At 60.7% G+C, this 20,831-nt stretch overlaps 2 protein-coding genes and 1 long non-coding RNA gene across 3 annotated transcripts; 1 reads left to right on the top strand and 2 right to left on the bottom strand.

Moving 5' to 3' along the window:
* Nucleotides 1-1,633: 1,633 nt before the first annotated feature.
* On the bottom strand, nt 1,634-13,626 carry ACVRL1 (activin A receptor like type 1). The gene is made up of 11 exons (XM_056321882.1): nt 13,213-13,626; nt 11,734-12,048; nt 8,648-8,718; nt 7,101-7,325; nt 6,579-6,778; nt 6,367-6,466; nt 5,862-6,008; nt 5,513-5,788; nt 4,327-4,524; nt 2,875-3,005; nt 1,634-2,761 (listed from the first exon to the last, which is right to left on the bottom strand). Exons 3-11 carry the CDS (start codon nt 8,712-8,714, stop codon nt 2,627-2,629), a joined length of 1,479 nt encoding a protein of 492 aa, XP_056177857.1. The 5' UTR covers nt 8,715-8,718; nt 11,734-12,048; nt 13,213-13,626; the 3' UTR covers nt 1,634-2,626.
* LOC130141167 (uncharacterized) lies at nt 4,877-5,493 on the top strand. Its single transcript, XR_008818995.1, has 3 exons — nt 4,877-4,984; nt 5,032-5,172; nt 5,282-5,493. It is a non-coding gene; the product is annotated as an uncharacterized LOC130141167 (long non-coding RNA).
* A 1,725-nt stretch (nt 13,627-15,351) lies between the features above and the next one.
* Nucleotides 15,352-20,355, bottom strand: ANKRD33 (ankyrin repeat domain 33). Its single transcript, XM_056321883.1, has 6 exons — nt 20,092-20,355; nt 18,130-18,538; nt 17,347-17,476; nt 16,471-16,611; nt 15,557-16,330; nt 15,352-15,467 (listed from the first exon to the last, which is right to left on the bottom strand). Exons 2-5 carry the CDS (start codon nt 18,433-18,435, stop codon nt 15,558-15,560), a joined length of 1,350 nt encoding a protein of 449 aa, XP_056177858.1. The 5' UTR covers nt 18,436-18,538; nt 20,092-20,355; the 3' UTR covers nt 15,352-15,467; nt 15,557.
* Nucleotides 20,356-20,831: the final 476 nt, after the last annotated feature.

The raw sequence follows: 20,831 nt of genomic DNA, 5'->3' as shown, positions 1-20,831 counted from the left end.
TGCGTGGTTTGTGTGTGCATGCATGCGTAGTTTGTGTGTGCAGGCAAGGTTTATGTGCGCAAACGTGCATGCGTGATTTGTGTGTGCAAGCATGCATGTGTGCTGTGTGCATGTGTGCTGTGTGTGATTGGGGTGTGCGAGCATGCATGCATGCTGTGTGCACACGTTGTGTGTGCAAGTGTGTAGGCAAGGTTCGTGTGTGCAGGTAAGGTTTATGTGTGCAAACATGCATGTGTGATTTATGTGTGCAAGCATGCAAGCGTGCTGTGTGCATGCACAGTTTGTGCAAATGTGCAGGCAAGGTTTGTGTGTGCAGGCATGCATGCATGCTGTGTGCGTGTATGGTTTGTGTGTGGGGTGTGCGAGCATGCATGCGTGCTCTGTGCACACGTGGTTTATGCAAGCATGCATGTGTGGTTTGTGTGTGCAGGCAAGGTTTGTCTGCGCAAGTGTGCATGTGTGGTTTGTGCAAGCATGCATGCTGTGTGCATGTGTGATTTGTGTGTGCATGCTGTGTGCATGTGTGATTTGTGTGTGCAAGCATGCATGTATGTATGACTTCCACATGCATGCCTTTGTGTGTGCATGTGTGATTTGTGTGTGCATGCATGATTTATGTGTGCAAGCATGTGTGCGTGCTGTGTGCATGCATGATTTGTGTGTGCACGCATGATTCGGGTGTGCAAGCATGCATGTGTGATTTCCATATGCATGTATGATTTGTGTGTGCATGCATGGTTTGTGCAAGCATGCATAATTTGTGCATGCACATGTGATTTGTGTGAGCATGTGTGATTTGTGCATGCAAGCATGCATGCAGGGGTGTGTGGATATGCAGGGCTGTGCACCACTGGGAGGGTGTGTGCAGCATGCATGCATGGGGGGACATGCAGCATGTGTGTGCAGCGTGCTGTCCCGCTGCGTGTTGTGTGCAGGATGTGTGCAAAGCATGTCCTTGGCGTGGTGGGAGCGTGTAATGTGCAGCGTTTGTGCTGCTGGTGCAAGCAGGGTGCTGCGAGCCACTGGCCTGGAGAGCTGGGGCGTGGTAGGGGCTGAGCACCCCAGCCCCTGAGCTGAGCACCCAAGACCCCAGACCCTGGGTTGAAGACCCCAGACCCCGGGCTGAGCACCCCAGCCCCTGGGCTGAGCACCCAAGACCCCAGCCCGGGCACCCCATACCCTGAGCTGAGCACCCTTGACAGGGCATCCAAGACCCTGGGTTGAGCCCCCAGCCCCCAGGCAGGGCACTCCAGCTCCTGGCTTGAGCACCCAAGCTCCCAGCCCCCAGGCAGGGCACCCCCCCCCCCCCCCCCCCCCCCAGGCTGAGCACCCTGAGACCTCCTCACCCCTACAAACCCCTCACCCCAGTGCCAGGCCAGTTTCCCCCAATCCCTAACTGGGCGCAGGACGCAAGGGCAGGACATGCCAAGCCCAGAGTGGCTGCAGGGATGTGCGGGGAACCAAGGATGGCCAGGGTCCCCCAAGCCCCCCCCCCCCTTTCATCCTTGGGGGGTGCAGGGAAAGGGTGGGCACGAGGCTGGAGCGAGGTTTATTGTGGGATCCAGCGGTACCGGAGCGATACACGGAGCAGCTACGCGGTGGCGAAGCAATAAATTAAGTCATGCAGAAGTCATGGGGGTCCCATCCTGCCACGTCGCCCGCTTGGGGGAGGTTTGGCAGCTGTTAAGTGATCAAATAGCTTTACGCTTTATTCAATATATTAAATCTTAAGAATTAAATAATTACGGAGCAAAGCGGGTTCTGCTGAACATCTTGGTCCTGTCCCAACTGCCCCAAATGGTGGGTTTTTTGGGATGGGTGGGAGCCGGCCGTGGGGTGTACCAAAACCCCCTGGAAAACACCTAAATGTTGGTATTTTGGCAAAATCTTTCCAAAGGGCTTGGAAAGGGGGGCTGCTGGCTGTCCCCCAGGGAAGGATTGCCCCCCTCCCCACGGCTGCGGCAGCACCCAGCTTGGTGGGTCCCTGTGCCACGGGGGATGCTTGGGTGCTGCTCCGTGCCGGCGGCTCCTCGTCCTGGGGAGCCACGAGATGCGCCGGGACGTGGATTTGGCCCAGTTTTGGGGGATGCTGTCGCTGGACGGTCCTTTCCCAGTATAATCCAGCCCTCCTTCTGGGAGAGGCACGCCGGGCGCTGCAGGCCTGCCAGGGAATTCCTGCTGCCTCCGCCGAGCCCATGGCATCGCCGCTGCCAACGTGCCAGGCGGGCAGGTTTGGGCAGCACCCACTGCCTGCCTGCTGCGATGGGTGCCAGCGATGGGGTGGGTGCCCAGCTGGCCATGGGGACCGCAGCAGAGGCTCTGGCGCTTGTGGCATCCAACCGGGGGGCTTGGGGTGGGCTACCACCCCCATTGGCATCCCTGCCAGGCGTCTGATGATGGATCCGGGGGGGATTTTTATAACCAGGCTGGAAGACTCCTCCCTGGCTTTTCTTCTTTTTTTTTTTTTCTTTTTTCCTATTTTTTCCTCCTCCTTGCAAATTAAAAAGGCTCCAAGGAGGGGTGGGAAAGGCAAGAGGCTGTGAGCAAAACCCCCTCTGTGTCCGGCAGCCATCCTGGTGTTGGCTTCGCTGATTCTCCGGCGCAGCCTCCGGCACGTGCCCGGCGCTCACTGCTCTGGTTTTGGCTTTTCCAGGGAATTATTCAGCTTCTTCAGCGTTTTTTTAATCCGCAGAGCGGTGAGGCGGGCCGAGGGGCTCTGGTACCAGCACTCCTTCATGATCTTTGCCAGCGCTGACAGAACCTGGGGGAGGCACCAAAGAAAAAAAAAAGAAGGAAAAGGAAAAGGGATGGATTTCATGGAAAGCAAAGATCTGGCTGGGGATGGGAGTGGGGCAGCCCCCCCCGGGGACTCACCGAATCGGAAAAGAGGCGATTTGGGACCACGGGGGTCTGCTGGTCGATGCACACCACCTTCTTCATGTCCTCGAAGCTGGGGTCGCTGGGGACAGCATCAAAGAAGGGTGGCCGGTACTCCTCCACAATGCCTGTGGGAGCGGGGCGGTGTGAAGGCAGTGGGGAGGGGGCGCAGGGCTCACCCCCCTCCACATCAAGGGTTGCCCCCCCTGGGGGGCACGTGGGGCTCCAGGTGTGATTTGCCCCACCGTGCCGGCGGTGATGCTACCCATGGGGTGCATGGCTCTAGCGCCAGCTGCAAAGTGGGACGTCACTGGGGTGGCTCCAACACTGGTTCCAGCACCACTGGTGGCTCCAGCACCAGCTCCAGCACTGCTGGTGGCTCCAGCACCAGTTCCAGCACTGCTCATGGCTCAAACACTGGTTCCAGCACTGCTGGTGGCTCGAGCACTGGTTCCAGCACCGCTGGTGGCTCCAGCACTCGTTCCAGCACCGCTCGTGGCTCCAGCGCTGCTGGTGGCTCCAGCATCAGCACCAGCACCGCTGGTGGCTCCATCACCAGCTCCATCACTGGCAATAGGCCAGCACCAGGATTCCTATGAATAACAGCCCCAGCAGCAGCTCTAGCACCGGCATCCAGCTCCCGGCACCGATGCCACAGCTCGGCTCTGTGCCTCCACCTGGCAGCCAGCCTGGTGGCCAGCCCACCAGCTGGCCCAGCTAATCTCTGCTTAGGGCCTCCATATGGCTGTGTCCCCACCGGATTTAACCCCTCTGGGCCACCCCAAGCACCCATCACCTCCCTGGGGGTCCCCTGCACCCCGCGTCCCCCCTGCCCTGGGGCTGTGCCGGGGGCCGTACAGCCCAGCCTGGAGGGGAGGGATGCCTGGAAGGGTTAAAACCAGCTGGTTGGAGGTCATCCCCCACCCATGGCTTTGGTAATTCGGAGTAAATGTTTAATCTGAAGGAGCTCTGGGGCAGTAAATGAGATTATGGGGGCCAGCCTGAGCCTGGGGGGGACACCTCCTGCCTCACCCGCCAGTGCCCACCATTTAATTAATGCTTCTAATGGACTTTGCCGGTGGTGGTGAGCAGCGCTGGCCATGGCAGCCTTGAGGAGGCTCTTCCACAGCGTGGGGGACCTTGTCCCCATCCCGAATCCCATCATTCCCCAGCCAAGCCCCGCTGGCCGGAGGTCCCGGCCATGGCCAGCTTCCAGGCAGCGCTCGAAGCTGCTTGTTTTCTAATCAGCACTGAACAAACAAAGCGCTGATTGAGTCTAATGGGCCCTTTAATCAGGGAGCCGGGTGCTGACACTAGATTACAGTGTTTATAATTTACAGCTAATCTTCTGGGCGAAGGGAAAGAAAAAAAAAAAATAAAAAAAGGGACAAAAAAGGAGGGAAGGAGGGAGCGGGTGCAGAGCTGGGCAGCCGGCCGGGAGCTGCTCACCGTTCACCACCGTCCGCCGGGTGATCTCCCAGAGCACCAGCCCGTACGCCCAGATGTCCGTCTTCTTGTAGGACTCAAAGCAGTCAGTGCGGATTTGCTCGCTGAGCACCTCCGGGGCCATGTAGCGCTTGGTGCCCACCCGGGGATTGTTGCCAATGTCCAGGTAGTCGCTGCCCTGGGAGTGCATGACGGCCAGTCCTTGAGGGGTAGAAACGTAGAGTTATTGAAGTTGGAAAAGACCATTAAGATCATCAAGTCCAACTGTAAAATGCCAGGATGCTGGCCACGGTCAGCACCATGGTTGTGCTGTCTCCTTAGGATGCTGGGGTACTACATCCCTGGGGTACCACATCTCTGGGGCTCCATATCTCTGGGGCACCGTATCCCTGGGGTACCAGAACCCCAGGGTATCACATCCCTGAGGCACCAAATGCCTAGGGTGTCACATCCCCAGTGTGCTGCATCCCTGGGTACCATGTATCTATGGGTACCACATCCCTGGGGTACCACATCCCAGGATACCACATCTCCGGGGCACCACATCCCTGGGGCAACATATACCAGGGTATCACATCCCAGAGTATCACATCCCTGGGATACCACATCCCAGGGCGCCGCATCCCCAGGGTGCCATATCCCCGGGGTACCGCATCCCTGGGTACCATTTATCTATGGGTACCACATCCCTGGGGTACCACATCTCAGGGTACCACATCCCTGGGGCACCACATCCCTGGGGCAACATATACCAGGGTATCACATCCCAGAGTATCACATCCCTGGGATACCACATCCCAGGGCGCCGCATCCCCAGGGTGCCAAATCCCCGGGGTACCACATCCCAGGGTGCCACATCCTTTGGGCACCATATCCCTTGGGCACCACATCCCCAGGGTGCCACATCCCTGGGGCACCACATCCCTGGGGCAACATATACCAGGGTATCACATCCCAGAGTATCACATCCCTGGGGCACCACATCCCTGGGGCAACATATACCAGGGTATCACATCCCAGAGTATCACGTCCCTGGGATACCACATCCCAGGGTGCCACACCCCCAGGGTACCATATCCCAGGGTGCCACATCCCCACAGCACCACATCCCTGGGGCACCACATCCCTGGGGTACCATTTCCCCGGGGTACCACATCCCTGGGTGCTGCATCCCGCCTTCCCATCTCACCCAGGTCTGCGATGCAGCACTGCCGGTTGCTTTTCACCAAGATGTTCCTGCTCTTCAGGTCACGGTGGGCAATGGCGGGCTTGCCCTGGGTGCCGAAGATCTCCACGTGGAGGTGGACGAGGCCGCAGATGATGGAGGAGGCCAAGCCCAGGCAGGTCTCCACGTCCAGGGCCGTCCTCTGCAGGTAGTCGTAGAGCGAGCCGTTCTCGTGGTAGTGGGTGATGAGCCAGAGCTGGGTGCTGGAGTTCCTTGATGTCATGTCAGAGGCGATGAAGCCTGGATGGAGAGAAGGTTAGGACCATGGAGCCACTGCACAGCCACCCTCCGGACCCCCTGGTCCCCCACTCACCCAGGATGTTGTCGTGCCGGAGGAGGACGGTGTTGTAGATCTCTGTCTCGCGGAACCACGACTGCTCATCCCGGGAGGAGAAGATCTTCACGGCCACGCTCTCCCCATGCCACACGCCTCGCCACACCTCGCCATAGCGTCCTTTGCCTGCCACGGCCATGGCACCACATCACGCAGCCCCTCCAGCCCCTGGTGCCCTCCCCACCCCCAACGTGATGAGCATGGTTTCTGCTGTGGAAGAGCAATGGAGCCCCACAGGGTCTGTTGACCTTGGCCAACTGCCACCCACCCACCCAGCTGCTCTCCCCCTCCCCTATCAGCAGGACAGGGGGACAACTTGGGGTCTCTACGGGGTTTTGGTTGAGACGGCCCCATCCAATGCCCCCTCCTGGGTCTGGCATCTGGTGCCATCTCTGGCTGCAGGGGCAAAGGAGTCCGGCACCTGCCCAAGCATCGTCTGGGGTGGCCGGGGCAGCCTCCCCCCATGTGTGGCCACTGTCCTTACCCACGCACTCCACGAGGGTGATCTGCCGAGCCACTGTTCGCTGGACGAGGAAGGGCAGCCCCGAGCCGCTGCCCGTGGTGCAGTCATCATTCAGCAGGTCCTGCGCAGCCGGGGTGGCAGCGGGGTCAGCCCAGCCACCAACCCCCACCCCGGGTATATCCCTCTCTCCCACACCTCGGGGGCATTCAGGGTCCCCCCTAAAGCTCACCCACCTCTAAAGTGCTGTCTCCCACCATGGATGCCTTCAGCATGAGGTCCGTGTCTCCCAAGTCACTCTTCTTGTGGCGGTGCTGGGCCACCTTCCAGCAGAAGAGTGCTGTGAGTGCTGCGAGGACGAGGAGGGCAAGCAGTGGGACGAAGATCATCAGGAGGACTTTGGGCAGGGAAGGCGTCTGTCCCAGGGTCTCTTCTCCTAGGTGGGCGAAATGATGGGTGGCATCATGAAGGTGGACATGGGTGGGTGAGTGGAGGTCTTGGTGCTTGGACTTGGACGTGGGTGGAGGTCTTGGTGCTGGGCTTGGACCTGGGTTGGGTGGCTCTGTGCTGCGGTCAACCCTATGGATGGCAGCTCAAGAAGGGACACCTGAGGGCATCTCGCTGGCCCTGTCCCACCTGGGAGAGGGCAACCCTCCAGGTGCTGAGTGAGGATGAGGAGGATCTGGAGACCCAACCAGCCACATGGGCAGCTCTGCCCCTCTCCCCCCGGCTCCTCGAAGGGGACCATACCCCTGTACCTTGCAGGAAAATCTCCAGGTCAGCATTGCACATGCTGGAGTCGCAGCACCTCATGCCGTACTGCTCCGTCACGAGCGTGTGGCAGTTCTCCAGAATGTTCTGGGAGAAGCAGCCCCGGTGCTGGGTGATGGTCCCCTCCTCCTTCCTCTTGCTGACGAAGCACACCTTGCCCGTGCAGGTGGGCAGGCTGCAGTGGGGCACGTCGCAGGCGCACAGCAGCTCGTCTGCAGGCACGAGGAGAGGGCGTGTTGTGCCGTGGGACCACCCTGCTGCCCATCCCAGGGTGGCTTAGGGGCTTTGGGGGACAGTGACATCTGTCCTGAAGACTCTCGAACCAAATTTCAAGAGTGGACAACCTGGGACCACCATGGTCCAGGCTGGGGAAGGTGGCTGTGGGTGCTCAGCACAGGGAAGCCCATCCTGAGAGCTGGAAAATTGCTTGCTCCTGGCTGGCACCCAAGCACCAGCTCCAAAGTTGGGGGGTCACCTGTCCCCACACCCCAGGCAGGCAGCAGAGAGGACATGCATTCAACCCCCCCAACTGGGATGAACTGGGATGCTCTGGTTCACAGCACAGTGTCACATCACGCCCACGGGGTCCCAGGGGACATGGGAGAAGGTCCCGGGAGCCAGGATGGGACCCAAAGCCACCAACTCACCCAGTGCCCCCCCAGTGGGTGCTGTGGGGACACTGTGTTTTGGGCGCTGGGTGCTGAGGCCGGGGGTCTTTCCTGGAGCTTTTCCCAACTTTCCCCCCTGCCGCAGCGCCGGAGCGGCACAGAGGGCAGCCCCGCTCCCAACCTCCCGATTTAGCTCTGCCCTTTCGCGCAGAAAATATCCCTCCTGGAATCAGCAAGTTCAGCGCGAGGGCAGCCAGCCAGCCGGCGGCCGGGGAACGGATGGCTGTGGCCACCCCCCGTCCTGTACCTGTCACCCCCCTGCCCCAAAAGCTGCCCCGTGCCAGGGCCGTGGGGTGGTGACGGGGTGATGGGGCTGGGTCAGTGACCCCCCCAGTGGTTGGTGGCCCCATGGGCAGGATGGAGACCCAGTGGGGACTTGTCCCCCTGACAAGCTGTGCTGCCCCCCACCCCCAGCACAGCCACGCTGCTTCGGTCCTCCCGGCACAAGCACCCAGCCAGGCTCTGTCCACATGTCACCCCAGGGGTGACGAGGAGCTCGTCCCTGCTCCCCACCATCACCCCTGGGAAAACCCACGTTTTAAAGCACGTGCGTGCGAGCCTTTCCCTCATCTCCCCTCTGGTGATGTCAAAGCACTTGATGAACCGTAATTAATTAAGCCCAGATCCTCTCTGGGAGGCACGTCACCATCCCAAGGGGGAGAAGCCCCTTGCTGGGGACAACGCGGGTCCCCGAGGAGGCCCGCATCCCTCGGCGCTCGCTCCGGGCGAGCTTGAACGAGCCGCCCTCCACTGTGGTTTATTTTGAGCAAAGCCATGACGTTCCCAAAGAGCCCAGGGTTTATTTTAACCACCCCGGGTGGGTGACAGAGTACTGGCTGCCTTCACCACATCGCTTTGGTACTCACCGGCGGCGAAGCCAAGGGAGAGGGTCATCAGCACCAGCACCACCCGGCCGCAGGCTCCGCACAGCATCTTCCTGCGGAGAGCAAGAGGGGGTGAGAGACAGCCCCCCGCACCCCCCATCACCAGGCTGGGGGTGGCCATGGGGGCTTTGGGAAGGAAATGGGGGGGACCGGTGAGCGATGGAGGACAGGCAGGGTGGTGGGAGGTGGGATGTGCTGCTTGCACGTGGAGTTTGGCTCCGGACGTCCTGGGTACAGCCCTTCCTGAGAGCAGATCCCTAGCACCTCCCGAGCTTGGGGGATCTCCCCACGGTGGTGTGGGACACCGCACCCGGCCCCTCGGTGCTCAGGAGCCCTCCAGGATGGGGACCTCGCCATGTCCGTGCTGCCCCAACAGCCTTTATCCCAGCAGTCCCTATTCCGGTGCTTCCCACCATTCCCATCACGCAGCCGCTGGCAGACCCCATGGGCTCGGCCGCCACGGCGAGTGCGGTGATGCCACGTTCCCAGGTTTGGCAAGACTCCAGGCAGAAGATGGAGCTCAGAGCCCCCACGCTGCTCTGCACCCCCCCACCAGCACCGCAGCCGACGGGTAAAAGCGGCGCTGGCTCCCAGGGGGGCTTTTGTACGGAGTTTATCCATGACACAAGCAGAGGTGCTGCGGGAAGCCAAAAATTCCTCCGCTGTGCCTTTGGGGGAAGTTTGGCTATTTTTTCTCTCTCTCTCTCTTCTATTTTTTTCCGAGTGAAAGAGACATTTCTGCCAAGCCAAACACGGCGGAACCGGCGTTGCCCTCCACCCCACGGCATCGCTGCCCCTTTCACATGGCTGAGAGCTTGGCTGGCGGCGACCGGGGCTCCCCAGCCCCTCCTCGGTTCATTCTTCGTGATTCCCGACATAAACACGCCAAAGTCGCCGTTTCCTGCAATTGAAGGAGCCCTGCCCAGGGCTGCCGGGACAGGAATCAAGATTGTTTAGATTTTGGCCTTGATGGGGAAGCGAAGTCACGCAAGCCCAGCCCTCAGGAGCACGCATGTCTGCGGCTGACCCAGGCAGGCTCCGGCTGTGCATAAAACGGGCTTTTCCTCCCCAAAATAGCTCGCTTGGTGGGGAGGAAACGGCAACTGGGTCCTGGGGCTGGAGGGCAGGAGCAGGATCTGGTCCCATGCACCAGGAGCAATGACCAGCTGAAGCAGCACTTCTCCCTCGGCTGGCTTGGGATCAGCTTGATTTTATAAAATTAATTCCCCTTGGAGGGGGGCTGCTGCTCTCCCAGCCTCCAGGATGCTCCCAGGCACAGCGCTTCTCCTTGCAATCCCGAGAGCTGCAAAACGCACCTTTTTAAAGGGAAGCTGAGACTCCCAGGTGATGCTTTCCCTCCTCGGGGCCACTTCCATAAAATCCGGAGCCATTAGACGGCTGCGGGATATTTGCCCTGAAACCTCACCCAGAACTGAGCAAACAACCCAGAGCCATCCCTGGCATCCCATGGGAAAAGCATCCCTGGTGCTTCTGTAACAGGTCAAACCAGCCTGCGCATCCCCATCCCAGCCTTTCTCCCTCCTTTTCCATGCTGGAGCTGCAGCTCACGCACCCTCCTGGTGTCCAGAGCATCTTTCCCAGCCTGGCTGGGGGGCGATGGCAAGTCATGGTGCCATGTTACATCCTTCCATCCTTTGGGATTTGCAGCAGCAGGAGGAGAAGGAAAAAAAACCCAACTGGAACCTCTTGGATGGGGCGCGGGCGCTGGCAGAGGTGGCTGGGAACCATAGGCAGCCGTGGGGGGTCTGGAGCAAGACCCAAACCCAGGGATGGGAAATTTTCAGGGATGGGGAAACCCTGCGGAGAGAAAAGTGAAGGGGCTGGTGGTGGTGGTGGGGAGATGGAGCAGGAGGTGTCCCTGGGGACATGCAGGATGGTTCTAAAGGAGCCCTGGCTTTTTACCAGGGCGGCTCGGCGGAGCTCTGCAGTCCCCTGCTTCTGCTCTGCCCTGCAGTTTCTGCTGCTCCCAGGGGGGGTTTTGCTGCAGGATGCGGCTCGTGACTCAGTTCCCCCCTGTTGCCTTTTCGCAGGGAGCCAGGCACCGCAGAGACCCTTGTGCCGGAGAGCCGGTGGGAAGCAGGATGAGCCAGGCGGGCGCCGGCCGGCTGCAGGTCTGAAGGGCAGGTTGGACACCACGTTGGAGTCAACAAGAGCTTTGCCACGGATTCTCCTGGTTTCAGGCAACAAGGAGAGGTTTTTCTCCCCGCTCCCCATAGATGCGGCTTGGTCACACACACCCGCTGGCATCCTCCGGTTCGACTCGGGGACCCCCACGGGGTGGGCTGCGCCGCCCCGGTGCCTCCTACACCGCTGGGCATCGCTGCACCGTAAACCAGAGCCACGCACGGAGCGTGGCAAAGCGGCTGGTGTTCATCTCTCCGCGGGGCTGGCATCACGCGTGGCTCCTCGTGCAGCGTGGGGATGAGGGGGGTGCTCTCCTGCCCCTGTGGTGGAGTTTGGATGCCGGCGACGGGGCACAGCTCCCACAGTGTGGCCGGCACCAGCTTCGCTTTAGGGGCTTTGTTCCGCGAACGGAGCCTCTTGAGGGGCTGTTTGGCTCTTCCTCGCCCACCCCTCCTTCCAGGGACCCGGGGGTTGGCTTTGTAAAAGGGGTGTGTGGAGGCGTTGTGTTCTGCAGCGGCGCTGCCCTCGGTGCCCCATTGCCCTTGCTCCAACCCCCGGCTAGCGGAATTGTCAACTTTTCCTCAATTTTTCCCCATGGCTTTTCCAAATACACCCAAACTCCCCGTTTCCCGTGTCAGCGCCAGGCTTTCAGCAGCAGCCGTGTATTATTGCAGCTCTTTAGCAAGGACCTGGGGGTGCATCCTGCTACCACTGCACCGGTGTAAACCCAGATTTATGTGCCCGACTCCACCAGTGCCCCAGTTCCAGCCATTGCTAATCCTGACGTCAACCCCGGTGTTGCACCGAACATGAAGGAAATGGGCTCAAATCCTGACTTCAGCTGCCCAGGGGTAAATCAGGAGGGAGGTGCTGAGCTCGGTGCAGCCCTGGACCCCACGGACACGCGGTGCTTCCCCACTCACCTACAGCATCCGCGTCCTGCAGGCGCTCACGGCACCGCCGGGCCCCGGCAAGGCTCTCCCGGCTGCGGTCCTGAGCTCGGCAGCGGCGTGCGCAGCTCAGCCAGGGCAGCTCTGCTCCGTGCCGTGCGCCCCGGTTTGGAGGAGCTTCATGGATCTGCTCCCCTCCCGCCACCCGTCCCGTCCCGGTGGGGGCTCCCGTGGCCGCCGCGTTGCCTGTCCCGGTGGCGGAAGGTCTCCGATGTTGTCCCAGCCCCGGGGGCTTGGCTCAGTGGCCCCCGTTGTCCGAACGCAGCTGCTTGGCAAGTGCTCTGTGGTCTGGATGTGGGAGAAGTCAAAAAAATGTTTCTTATTACTGCCTCTTCCTGCCTGGCTTCTCTCCACCACTCCCAGCTAATAAAGCATTTCCTATTGCTGAGCACACATCCAGGGCCAGCCTCCCTTCCTCCCGCACCCCGGGCCCCAGCTCCATCCTGGTTGCTCTCCCTCAACCCGTTCCTCCTGCTCCTGCCCTTCACCGGCTGCTTTCCAACCCCATTTTCCAGCTGGCAAGGCAACCCCAAAGCCTTGGTGGGGGGATGTCCACCACGTCTCCCACCCCGAGCATCATAAAACCTTGGGCAGAAACGCTGCCAGTTGCTTTGATGGTGCCGGGGGTGGGAATGGTCTGGAGAGATGCTGTGGGAATGACCTTGATGTGCTTGGCCATCCCTCCTGCCGCAGCATCCATCCCTCCTGGGGATGGGAGCATCACGATGGAGCCAAGGGGCTCCCCAGTTATTCGATGCTGGCCACAACGCTTTTAGGGTGCTGTGCTGGAGGGGGGGGGGAACCCCCCCACTCCCCATAGGGATGCTCTGCCCTGTCTGTGGGCACGGAGCAGGGCTGGGGTGGGCCCAGAGGGTTTGCTCAGTGCCTCCTGCCGACACGTTCCCCGCCGTGGTCCTTGAGATGCTGTAGCGATGGGGGCTGGGATGCCGGCAGCGGGGCTGTTCCCACGGGGGGAGGCTGGGCACTTCCCGCTCCCCCAGGACACGTGGGGCTGCGGGCAGCAGAAGCATCGCTTCCCCTTTTGTCATTTCGGGGTTGGTCTTTGGGCCACCCCACTTTCAGCAGCTTCACGCTCCTCCCGGCCCCCTCCTCTCCTTCCAGCGCCTTCCCGAGCCCCATCCCTGCCTTGGTCCCAGCCATTCCCCCAGCACAGTGACCCACTCCCACGGGCAGGCAGCAACGCATGGGCTGGCATCGCAACCTCTTCCCTAACGAACTTACAGGGCCTGATTTCCCTCCCTGTTCCCCGTTGCACCACCAACCCCAGTTGCACCATGAACCCAACTGGCACCCGGAGCCTCCCGGCGCCGGAGGGGGGGAGGGCAGCCGAGAAGCTTCGAGTCTTGCCAGCCGCCTCTTCCCAGCTTATCGCCCATGATCTAGGAAGTTCAAACAAACAAAAGCACAAAACCAGGATAAAACAGGAGGGACCTTCATGGGTGACCTTGCCCGCGCGGGGGCCGGGAGCTTTGCAGGACCGGCGCAGGGGAAACGGGCAGTTTCCATCAGATAGAATCCACCCGGGAGGGAGCCGGTGCCTGCAGACACTGTATCGCCGTGACCATCTTTGCTCCGGTGAGCGGGTCTTGGGGAGCTGACTGGTGATCAGCCCCTCCCGGGGTTATTCCTGGGTGGCTCCTGTGTCCCAGCTGCCTCCCATGGGTGCAGGCACACGTTGGGCAGGATTTTCCCTTCGCAGCCCAGCTCTCTGGTGACGGCTGGTGCTGGCTGCTTCGGTCCCTGAGCTTTCATCTTCCAAATGGGGCGGCAGCGCTTTTTTTTAAACCATAATCATCACTGCGGGGAGAAATAATTGCTTAAAACAATCTAGAAGTTACTAAGTCTTAATCCTGGGTGACCTGAAGGGCAGGGAGGGGTGGGAGCCCCAAGCCAGGCTGCAGCTCTGGCACTGCCGCGGTGGGAAAGCAAATTAATCCAGGACTAAAGGTGCATTAACGAAGATACCCAACGCACCCCATGCTCCCGGTTGCACCGGTGCCGGTGCCAGCCCCCGGCTGGGGCAGACAGGGTGAATCAGCGGGGCTGGGCCCCCGCCTCGGCACTGGGCTGAGCGCCGGCACGTCGGCAGCACCGCACCTCACCGTCCCGCGGCGGCCGTGGCGCAACCTTCCCCCACCCCCTCGACGTCAAAGACAAGACTTTTCTGCTGTCGTTTGGGTTCTCAGCGCCACGACTTCACCCCACAACGGGGCTCCGGCATCCCCGGAGCGTGGTCGGACCCCTACCATGGTTCCACCGCTGTGGCAGAGGGGGTTGAGGGGCCGGTGGGACCCGGCTCTCCCTTCCCCCTACGTGGCAGGAGCCCGGCTGGCACCGTGCGTGCCGCGGCTTCTCCATGTGCCGTCCGCCCCCGGCTCATCTGCCAGCCGCCGGGAGCTGGCGAAGGAGGGCAGCCACGTGCCGGGGGAGCCCAACGTGAGCCAAGGGCTGGAGGGGAACAGACGGGGAGGTTACGGCTCCTTCCTGACGCTCATCCTTCCCTGCCTGCCCACAACGCACCCCAAACCTCCCCCCGCCCTCCAAAAGCAGGGAGGGGGGCTTCTGTCCCCCTAAAGAAGGGGGCAGCGAGGGGAAGGGGCTCCGTCCTGGGCTGCGTGCCTGGCCGAGGGTTATTTGCTGTATTTTATATTCTTTTATATTACTTATTTAGTATAATCAAGCCGCTCTCGCTGCTGGTCACTCTCCCTGGGGATCAAACCCTGGGTGCTCCAGGAGCCAGCACCCCACTTTCACCTTCCTATTTTTTTTTTTTTTTGGATCGATTTATTCCTATAAAAAGCCTGATTTAAGGGGTTGGAATCCAGGGAGCACAAGCTCCCCGCCACTGCAGCACATCCAGGGGATGCCAGCACCTACCAAAAAAAGCATCTGCACGGCTCCCCGTGGGAGGGGGTCCCGAGGGCTTCGTGGGTGCAGGTGAGGGGTCCCAGGGCTCCGTGTGGGCACAGGCTGGAGCTCCTGGAGGGTGGTTTGCTTGGGAAGAGGGAGCACTAGGTCCCATCCCGGGTAATGTTGGAACACAAGAGCTGCCTCCCCTCCTATCACCCCTGCCCTGGAGGGCAGCGGGGGAGGGAGCCTGGGACCCCCCCCCCCCCCCAGGTTTGGTTTCCAGCCCTCGCCTGGCACCCGGAGCTCAGGTCAACCTTCCTCCAGCAGAGATGCTTCCCCGTGCCGAGCCTTGGTTTGTCCTTCTGCAACCCAGGAATACGTGGGAGCGAATGTCACCGAGGGGGTGACAGGGGGGCCAGGGGATGCTGGCAGCGAGGGGGAAGTGTTCCTGCCAGCCTGACAAGCAACCCTGAGCTTTATTCATGAAATCAATGCTGTTAACATGGCAACCGCTTCCATTTTAATTCGCACAGCCACATTCCACCACACGCTGCGATATCAAGATCTCAGGAAGAGCAGAGGGGGGGAAAAAAAAAAAAAGAGGAAAAAAGAGAGGAGAAAAGAGCCACTTCTGCCACAGATCTGCTCCCCGGCAGACCCAGAACCTGGCTTAGGGCAGGGTCTCAGCACGGCAGAGCCCAGTATGACCAGTGCCAGGCCAGGGTGGCTGCCCTTGAGGTGGGAGAGGACGAGGGGCCGGGGACCTGGGACCACAGGGGCTGTGGCATCGTAGCCGGGTATGTCCACAGCATCCTTCTCCCTTGAGCATCGCCATCCTGCTGTGCAAGGAAACCACCCCGTGCCAAGAACTTAAGCAGGTCCAAGGGGCCAGTGGGGACCTTGCCCCCACCCTGCCACCTCCCACCTTAGCGTTTCTTCTCCCCTTTCTTCTTTTTCCCCTCGTTCTTCTCCTCCTCCGCCTTCTTCTTCTCCTCCTTCAGCTCCTTGTACCTCCACTTGGGTGGCTGCAGCAGGTGCTTGTCCTTCCCGCGCTGCCTGCGCTCCCTCGAGCCGGCAGGAGGGCAGGAGGCTTTGCTCACTTTGATTTTGGGGATGGGCTCCCCAGGGAAGATGCTGTTGATGCGCCGCAGCCGCGGGGGCAGGAAGCGCAGGAGGCCACCAGCCGGCTGGCGCGGCTGCAGGAGCCGGATCTCCGACACGGCTTGGCCATTGCAAGAGGATGCCCCGGTGCTGGGGCACGATTCTGGCTCAACATCTGGATCCGGCACGTGTTGCCCGAGGATCTCCGGCACGGACAGCCTGCGCTTGCCCACCTCGGGGGGGCTGTTGGGGCAGATGGTTTGGCAAGCGGTGGCCACGAAGGGGCTGGCGAGGGAGGTGGTCATCCTCACCATGTGGTCCATCACGCCGTCCTCCTCAGGGTTGCGGGGGAAGTTGAAGGTGAATATGGATCGGATCTTCTCTGACAGCCTCTTGGTCCTGGATTTGGGGCTCAGGGCTTTGGCTACCAGTTCGGCCAGGGCTGGCCACTCGGGCCGGTACTGGGTGCCAAACTGCTCTGCCCGCGGGCGCCGCAGGAGGGTTCTGATCCTCACGGTTGTCTCGAAGCGGCCGGTGAAGCTGGCCCACTCCCTGGCAGTCTTCCCCTTGATGGGATCCACCGCTTCCAAGTCTGCCCCTGGAGACACCGGGATGCAGACAGCATCACCGCAGCATCCCACCCTGTCCCACCCCGGAGCGCTGGGTCCAAGCGCAGAGTGAGCAGCCATGCCACCCCTTCCCCCCAAAATCCCGGGATGTCCTTGGGGGGATGCTCACCGGCCAGGAGCAGGGTGGCCACGCAGTCCTGCCGCCCCTGCACCGCAGCCTTCATCAGCGCCGTCAGGCCCCTGGGGTCTCGCTTGTCCACCTCAAGTGCGGGGTAGTAGTTGAGGAGGTAGTTGACGATGGTGATGTGTCCTTAACAGCCAGAGAGAAGCTGCGTTAGAGTTTCGACAGTTAACGAGTGATAACCACTGATGCCTGCAGGAGAAAATATTTAGCAACCGCATCCCATGAGGACGAAGATGCAGAAACTCGGAGGGATCAGGACTGAAAGGGTTTGGGGTTATTTTTTTGAGGGCTTTGGCCGTGCAGGGAGCAGTGCTGGCGCACCAGCTGCTTCAGCAGAGAAGGCAGGAAAGAGTCCAAAAAAGCAGGGAAAAAAAATAAATAAAATCAGCATCAAGGATAAAGTGGGAATAAAGCGTGATCCTGACTTTGAGATCCTCCTTTTCCCCACCGTTAGTCGGGATGGAGGGAGCTGGACTCTTCTCCTGCCATGAGGAAAACCATTGAGATGGGAGATTTGGTCCCTGCACGTGATGTTTGCCAGCTCGGAGCCCTGGCGCAGGGAAATAAATCCCTGTGGTTCGTGGGGCTTTTCCAGAACACACAGGGCAGCTTGGGCTCAGCACTGCTGCTGGATGTGACACATCAAGCCAGACAATATTCCTGTAGGAATTCCCATTTTTCCCTCATCTGCCTGGTTTTATAATGGTGCTAAGACCAACTGTAGGCTTTAGCCAGAGAGGGTCACATCCCTTGGGATACTCAGCTTTCCTGATTTTCGGGTTTTGAAGGGGGCACGCAGGGTCACATCACTGGAGGGGTCTCAGGGGGCTGCCCCGTGCCCAGGCTGAGCGCCGTGCCTACCTGCCTGGGCTGCCATCATGAGGGCCGTGTTGCCGTCCTTGTCCTGCTGGTTGACATTTAGGTAGGGGCACTTCTGCAGCAGCGGCACGATGTCCACAAAGCCCTTGCAGCAGGCGACCATCAGCCCGTTCTGGAGAGGGAGCAGCACTCAGCACCGGGGTTGGCACAGCATCATCCTCCCCACCACGGTGCTCCCCGTGGTCCCCCCACCCCAAAGCAGACAGGCTCAGGATAGGAAGATAGATGAGGGTCTGCCGCAAGGAGTGGATCAATCCCAGGGGACTCATCCATCGTCAAATCCGTCCCACCCCAGGGCTTCCAAACCCATCCCACCCAGGGCTTCCATAACCATCCCACCCAGGCTTCCAAACCCATCCCCACCCAGGGCTTCCATAACCATCCCACCCAGGGCTTCCAAACCCATCCCACCCAGGGCTTCCGAACCCATCCCACCCAGGGCTTCCATAACCATCCCACCCCAGGGCTTCCATAACCATCCCACCCAGGGCTTCCATAACCATCCCACCCAGGGCTTCCAAACCCATCCCACCCAGGGCTTCCGAACCCATCCCACCCAGGGCTTCCATAACCATCCCACCCAGGGCTTCTATAACATCCCACCCAGGGCTTCCATAACCATCCCACCCAGGGCTTCCCAAACCATCCCACCCAGGGCTTCCCCACCTGCTTTTGCAACCACCATCCTTCAGGATTGTCTATTCCCAGGGAATCCTCTTTCTACTCCGTAGGGTACCCACACCACCTCTGTAGGGTACCACTCACCCTCCCATTGATGTCCAGCTCCGTGGCCTCACTCCGGGTCACCCCGTGCTCCAGCCTCTCCTGCACCAGCTTGGCATCATTCCTGGCACAGCACTGGTAGAGGCTGAGACCCCCGGCACCACCAGCCCCCGGGGAGAGCTCGTAGCAAGGGTAAACGGAGTCATCGGAGAAGATGCTGCTGCTGTCCGAGGGCTCTGACTCATTCTCCTCCTCCTCTTCCTCCTCGTAGTGCAGCTCTGGGTCGGAGGCATCCAGGCTGGAAGCGGGGGCTGCAGCATCTTCTCCTCCACCGCAGGCATCTGTCATCCGGCCCAGCCGGGGGGAGTGCGCCCGGCTTGGCCCCGAGCCCTGTCTGGGGCCAGGAGCCCCTCTGCGGGGGACGAGGGGACACTCCGCGCCGATCACCCCCCTGCGCAGACACAGAGGGGGGCGTGGGAATAGTGTGGGGCTCCGGCATCCCTCATCCCACTGGGAAGCGTCAGTTGGTTCCCAGCCGCCGGCGGCACAACCAGTGGGTCCAGTTTCCATCCTCTGTTCCATGTAAACGTTTGTACTGGGGGTTTGGATGCTGCGAAAGCCTGGCGGGGAGAGCAGCTCCCCACGGCACCGAGTGGGGAAAATGAGGGGACAACTTGGGGGTCCAAAAGGGGGACAGATGTCCCACGATCTAGGCGTTGAACCACAGGAGTGGGCACACTGGGAATGGCTCCAGGGATGCTGGTGGGGGCATTGGGGCTGTCGTGCCCAGCACCAGCAGGATGGGGACACTGGGAATGGCTCCAGGGATGCTGGTGGGGGCACTGGGGCTGTCATGCCCAGCACCAGCAGGATGGGGACACTGGGAATGGCTACAGGGATGCTGATGAGGGCATCGGGGCTGTCATGCCCAGTGCCATCAGGATGGGGACACTGGGAATGGCTCCAGGGATGCTGCTGGGGGCACTGGGGCTGTCATGCCCAGGTGCCATCAGGATGGGGACACTGGGAATGGCTACAGGGGTGCTGATTGGGGCATCAGGGCTGTCGTGCCCAGCACCATCAGGATGGGGACACTGGGAATGGCTCCAGGGATGCTGGTGGGGGCCTCGGGGCTGTCATGCCCAGTGCCATCAGGATGGGGACACTGGGAATGGCTCTGGGATGCTGGTGGGGGCATTGGGGCTGTCGTGCCCAGTGCCATCAGGATGGGGACACTGGGAATGGCTCCAGGGATGCTGGTGGGGGCCTCGGGGCTGTCATGCCCAGTGCCATCAGGATGGGGACACTGGGAATGGCTCCGGGATGCTGATGGGGGTATCGGGGCTGTCGTGCCCAGTGCCATCAGGATGGGGACACTGGGAATGGCTCTGGGATGCTGATGGGGGCACTGGGGCTGTTGTGCCCAGCACCGCAGGATGGGGACACTGGGAATGGCTCCGGGATGCTGATGGGGGTATTGGGGCTGTCATGCCCAGTGCCATCAGGATGGGGACACTGGGAATGGCTACAGGGCGGTAGGGATGCTGATGGGGGCATCCGGGCTGTCATGCCCAGTGCTATCAGGATGGGGACATCTCCATCCCTCCCCATGCCACACGGTGGGGGTCTGAGCCCCTCCCCCACTTAATCCGGTGCACACCAAAGCAGCTGCAGACCTTTCCTAGCTGCAGAACTAGAGAGAAGGGTTAAATCCTGCTCCTTAGGACCAAGGAGCAGGGGCTGGAGCAGCTCCTGAGGAGCCTCTTGAACAGCACTGCACAGGGCAACCCACAGCCCTGGGGGCCGGAACCCACCGGCTACAGCCCAGCAGCAGAAATTAAACCATTTTTGCTTCTAATTAGGCCCTAACTATGAATTGATTGGTGCTGTGAAAGGAGGAAAACCTTCACAATTCCACCAAATTTCACTCTCCCACCCCTCTCAGGCATCCCAGAGCAGGCTTTGGGGATGAAGGATGCTCCTCTCGCCATACCCTGATCTTACCTGGGGGCTGCTCAGACCTTCCCCCACGGGTCCCTCCTCAGCCGGAGACCATCCCAGCTCCAACCGGGGAGGAAAACTTGACGAGAAAGAGCAGGGAAAAAAAAAAATCACCCCTACCCCTGGCAGTGAGAAAGAGGTGGCTGCTCCGGCTCCGAGGTGGCCTTTAGGCACCAAAGCTGTGACGAGTGGCACGTTGCCGCGGGCTCAGCTGGCCAAGGTATCTAATTTAAACCGTTGCTTAAAATGGCTCCATCCATCCTGAGCAGGATCAGGGCTGCTCCGGCAGGATTTAGGCATCTTTAGCTGAGGAGCTGTTGGCAGTCCTGGGCTTTTTATACCCAGCTCACCTCGAGAAGATGCTGCTGCCTGAGCAGCTCCCAGAGCTCTGCTAAACGCGCCCCCCCCCCCCCCCCCCCAAATAAACACCCCCCTTCCAACTCCTTACAAGCAGGTGAGTCTGCTGAGCAGGGAAAACTGGGAACTGCTGCTTCAGCCAAGGGCACTGATACCTGTGACCGTGCAGTGGGACTAAATAAACTCTGCAACCCCCCCTCAGGAGGTGCTGGGCAGCATCCAGCCCACCATCACCTCCTCCTCCTCCTCTCCCTCCTCCTCCTCCTCTTCATCCTCATCCTCCTCCTCATCCTCATCCTCCTTATCATCCTCATCCTCATTCTCATCCTCATCCTCACCCTCATCCTCACCCTCCTCCTCCTCCTCCAGGCATCACCATACCAAAC

Source organism: Falco biarmicus, chromosome 19 (genome assembly GCF_023638135.1).
Source record: "Falco biarmicus isolate bFalBia1 chromosome 19, bFalBia1.pri, whole genome shotgun sequence".
In the NCBI taxonomy this organism is placed as follows: Eukaryota; Metazoa; Chordata; class Aves; order Falconiformes; family Falconidae; genus Falco; species Falco biarmicus.
The sequence above is the reverse complement of the archived record's forward strand: the minus strand, read 5'-3'. Positions and strand labels throughout refer to the sequence as shown.

Coding starts and splice junctions, on each gene's coding strand:
- ANKRD33 (XM_056321883.1), bottom strand. CDS start 18,435: ATGACAGATGCCTGCGGTGGAGGAGAAGATGCTGCAGCCCCCGCTTCC. Junction 16,612..17,346: donor CATGATGGCAGCCCAGGCAG/GTAGGCACGGCG, acceptor CTGGCTGTTAAG/GACACATCACCATCGTCAAC. Junction 16,331..16,470: donor GGCCACCCTGCTCCTGGCCG/GTGAGCATCCCC, acceptor CGGTGTCTCCAG/GGGCAGACTTGGAAGCGGTG.
- ACVRL1 (XM_056321882.1), bottom strand. CDS start 8,714: ATGCTGTGCGGAGCCTGCGGCCGGGTGGTGCTGGTGCTGATGACCCTC. Junction 4,525..5,512: donor GTGCTGCATCGCAGACCTGG/GTGAGATGGGAA, acceptor CTACCCCTCAAG/GACTGGCCGTCATGCACTCC. Junction 3,006..4,326: donor CCGGCGGACGGTGGTGAACG/GTGAGCAGCTCC, acceptor CCGCTCCCACAG/GCATTGTGGAGGAGTACCGG.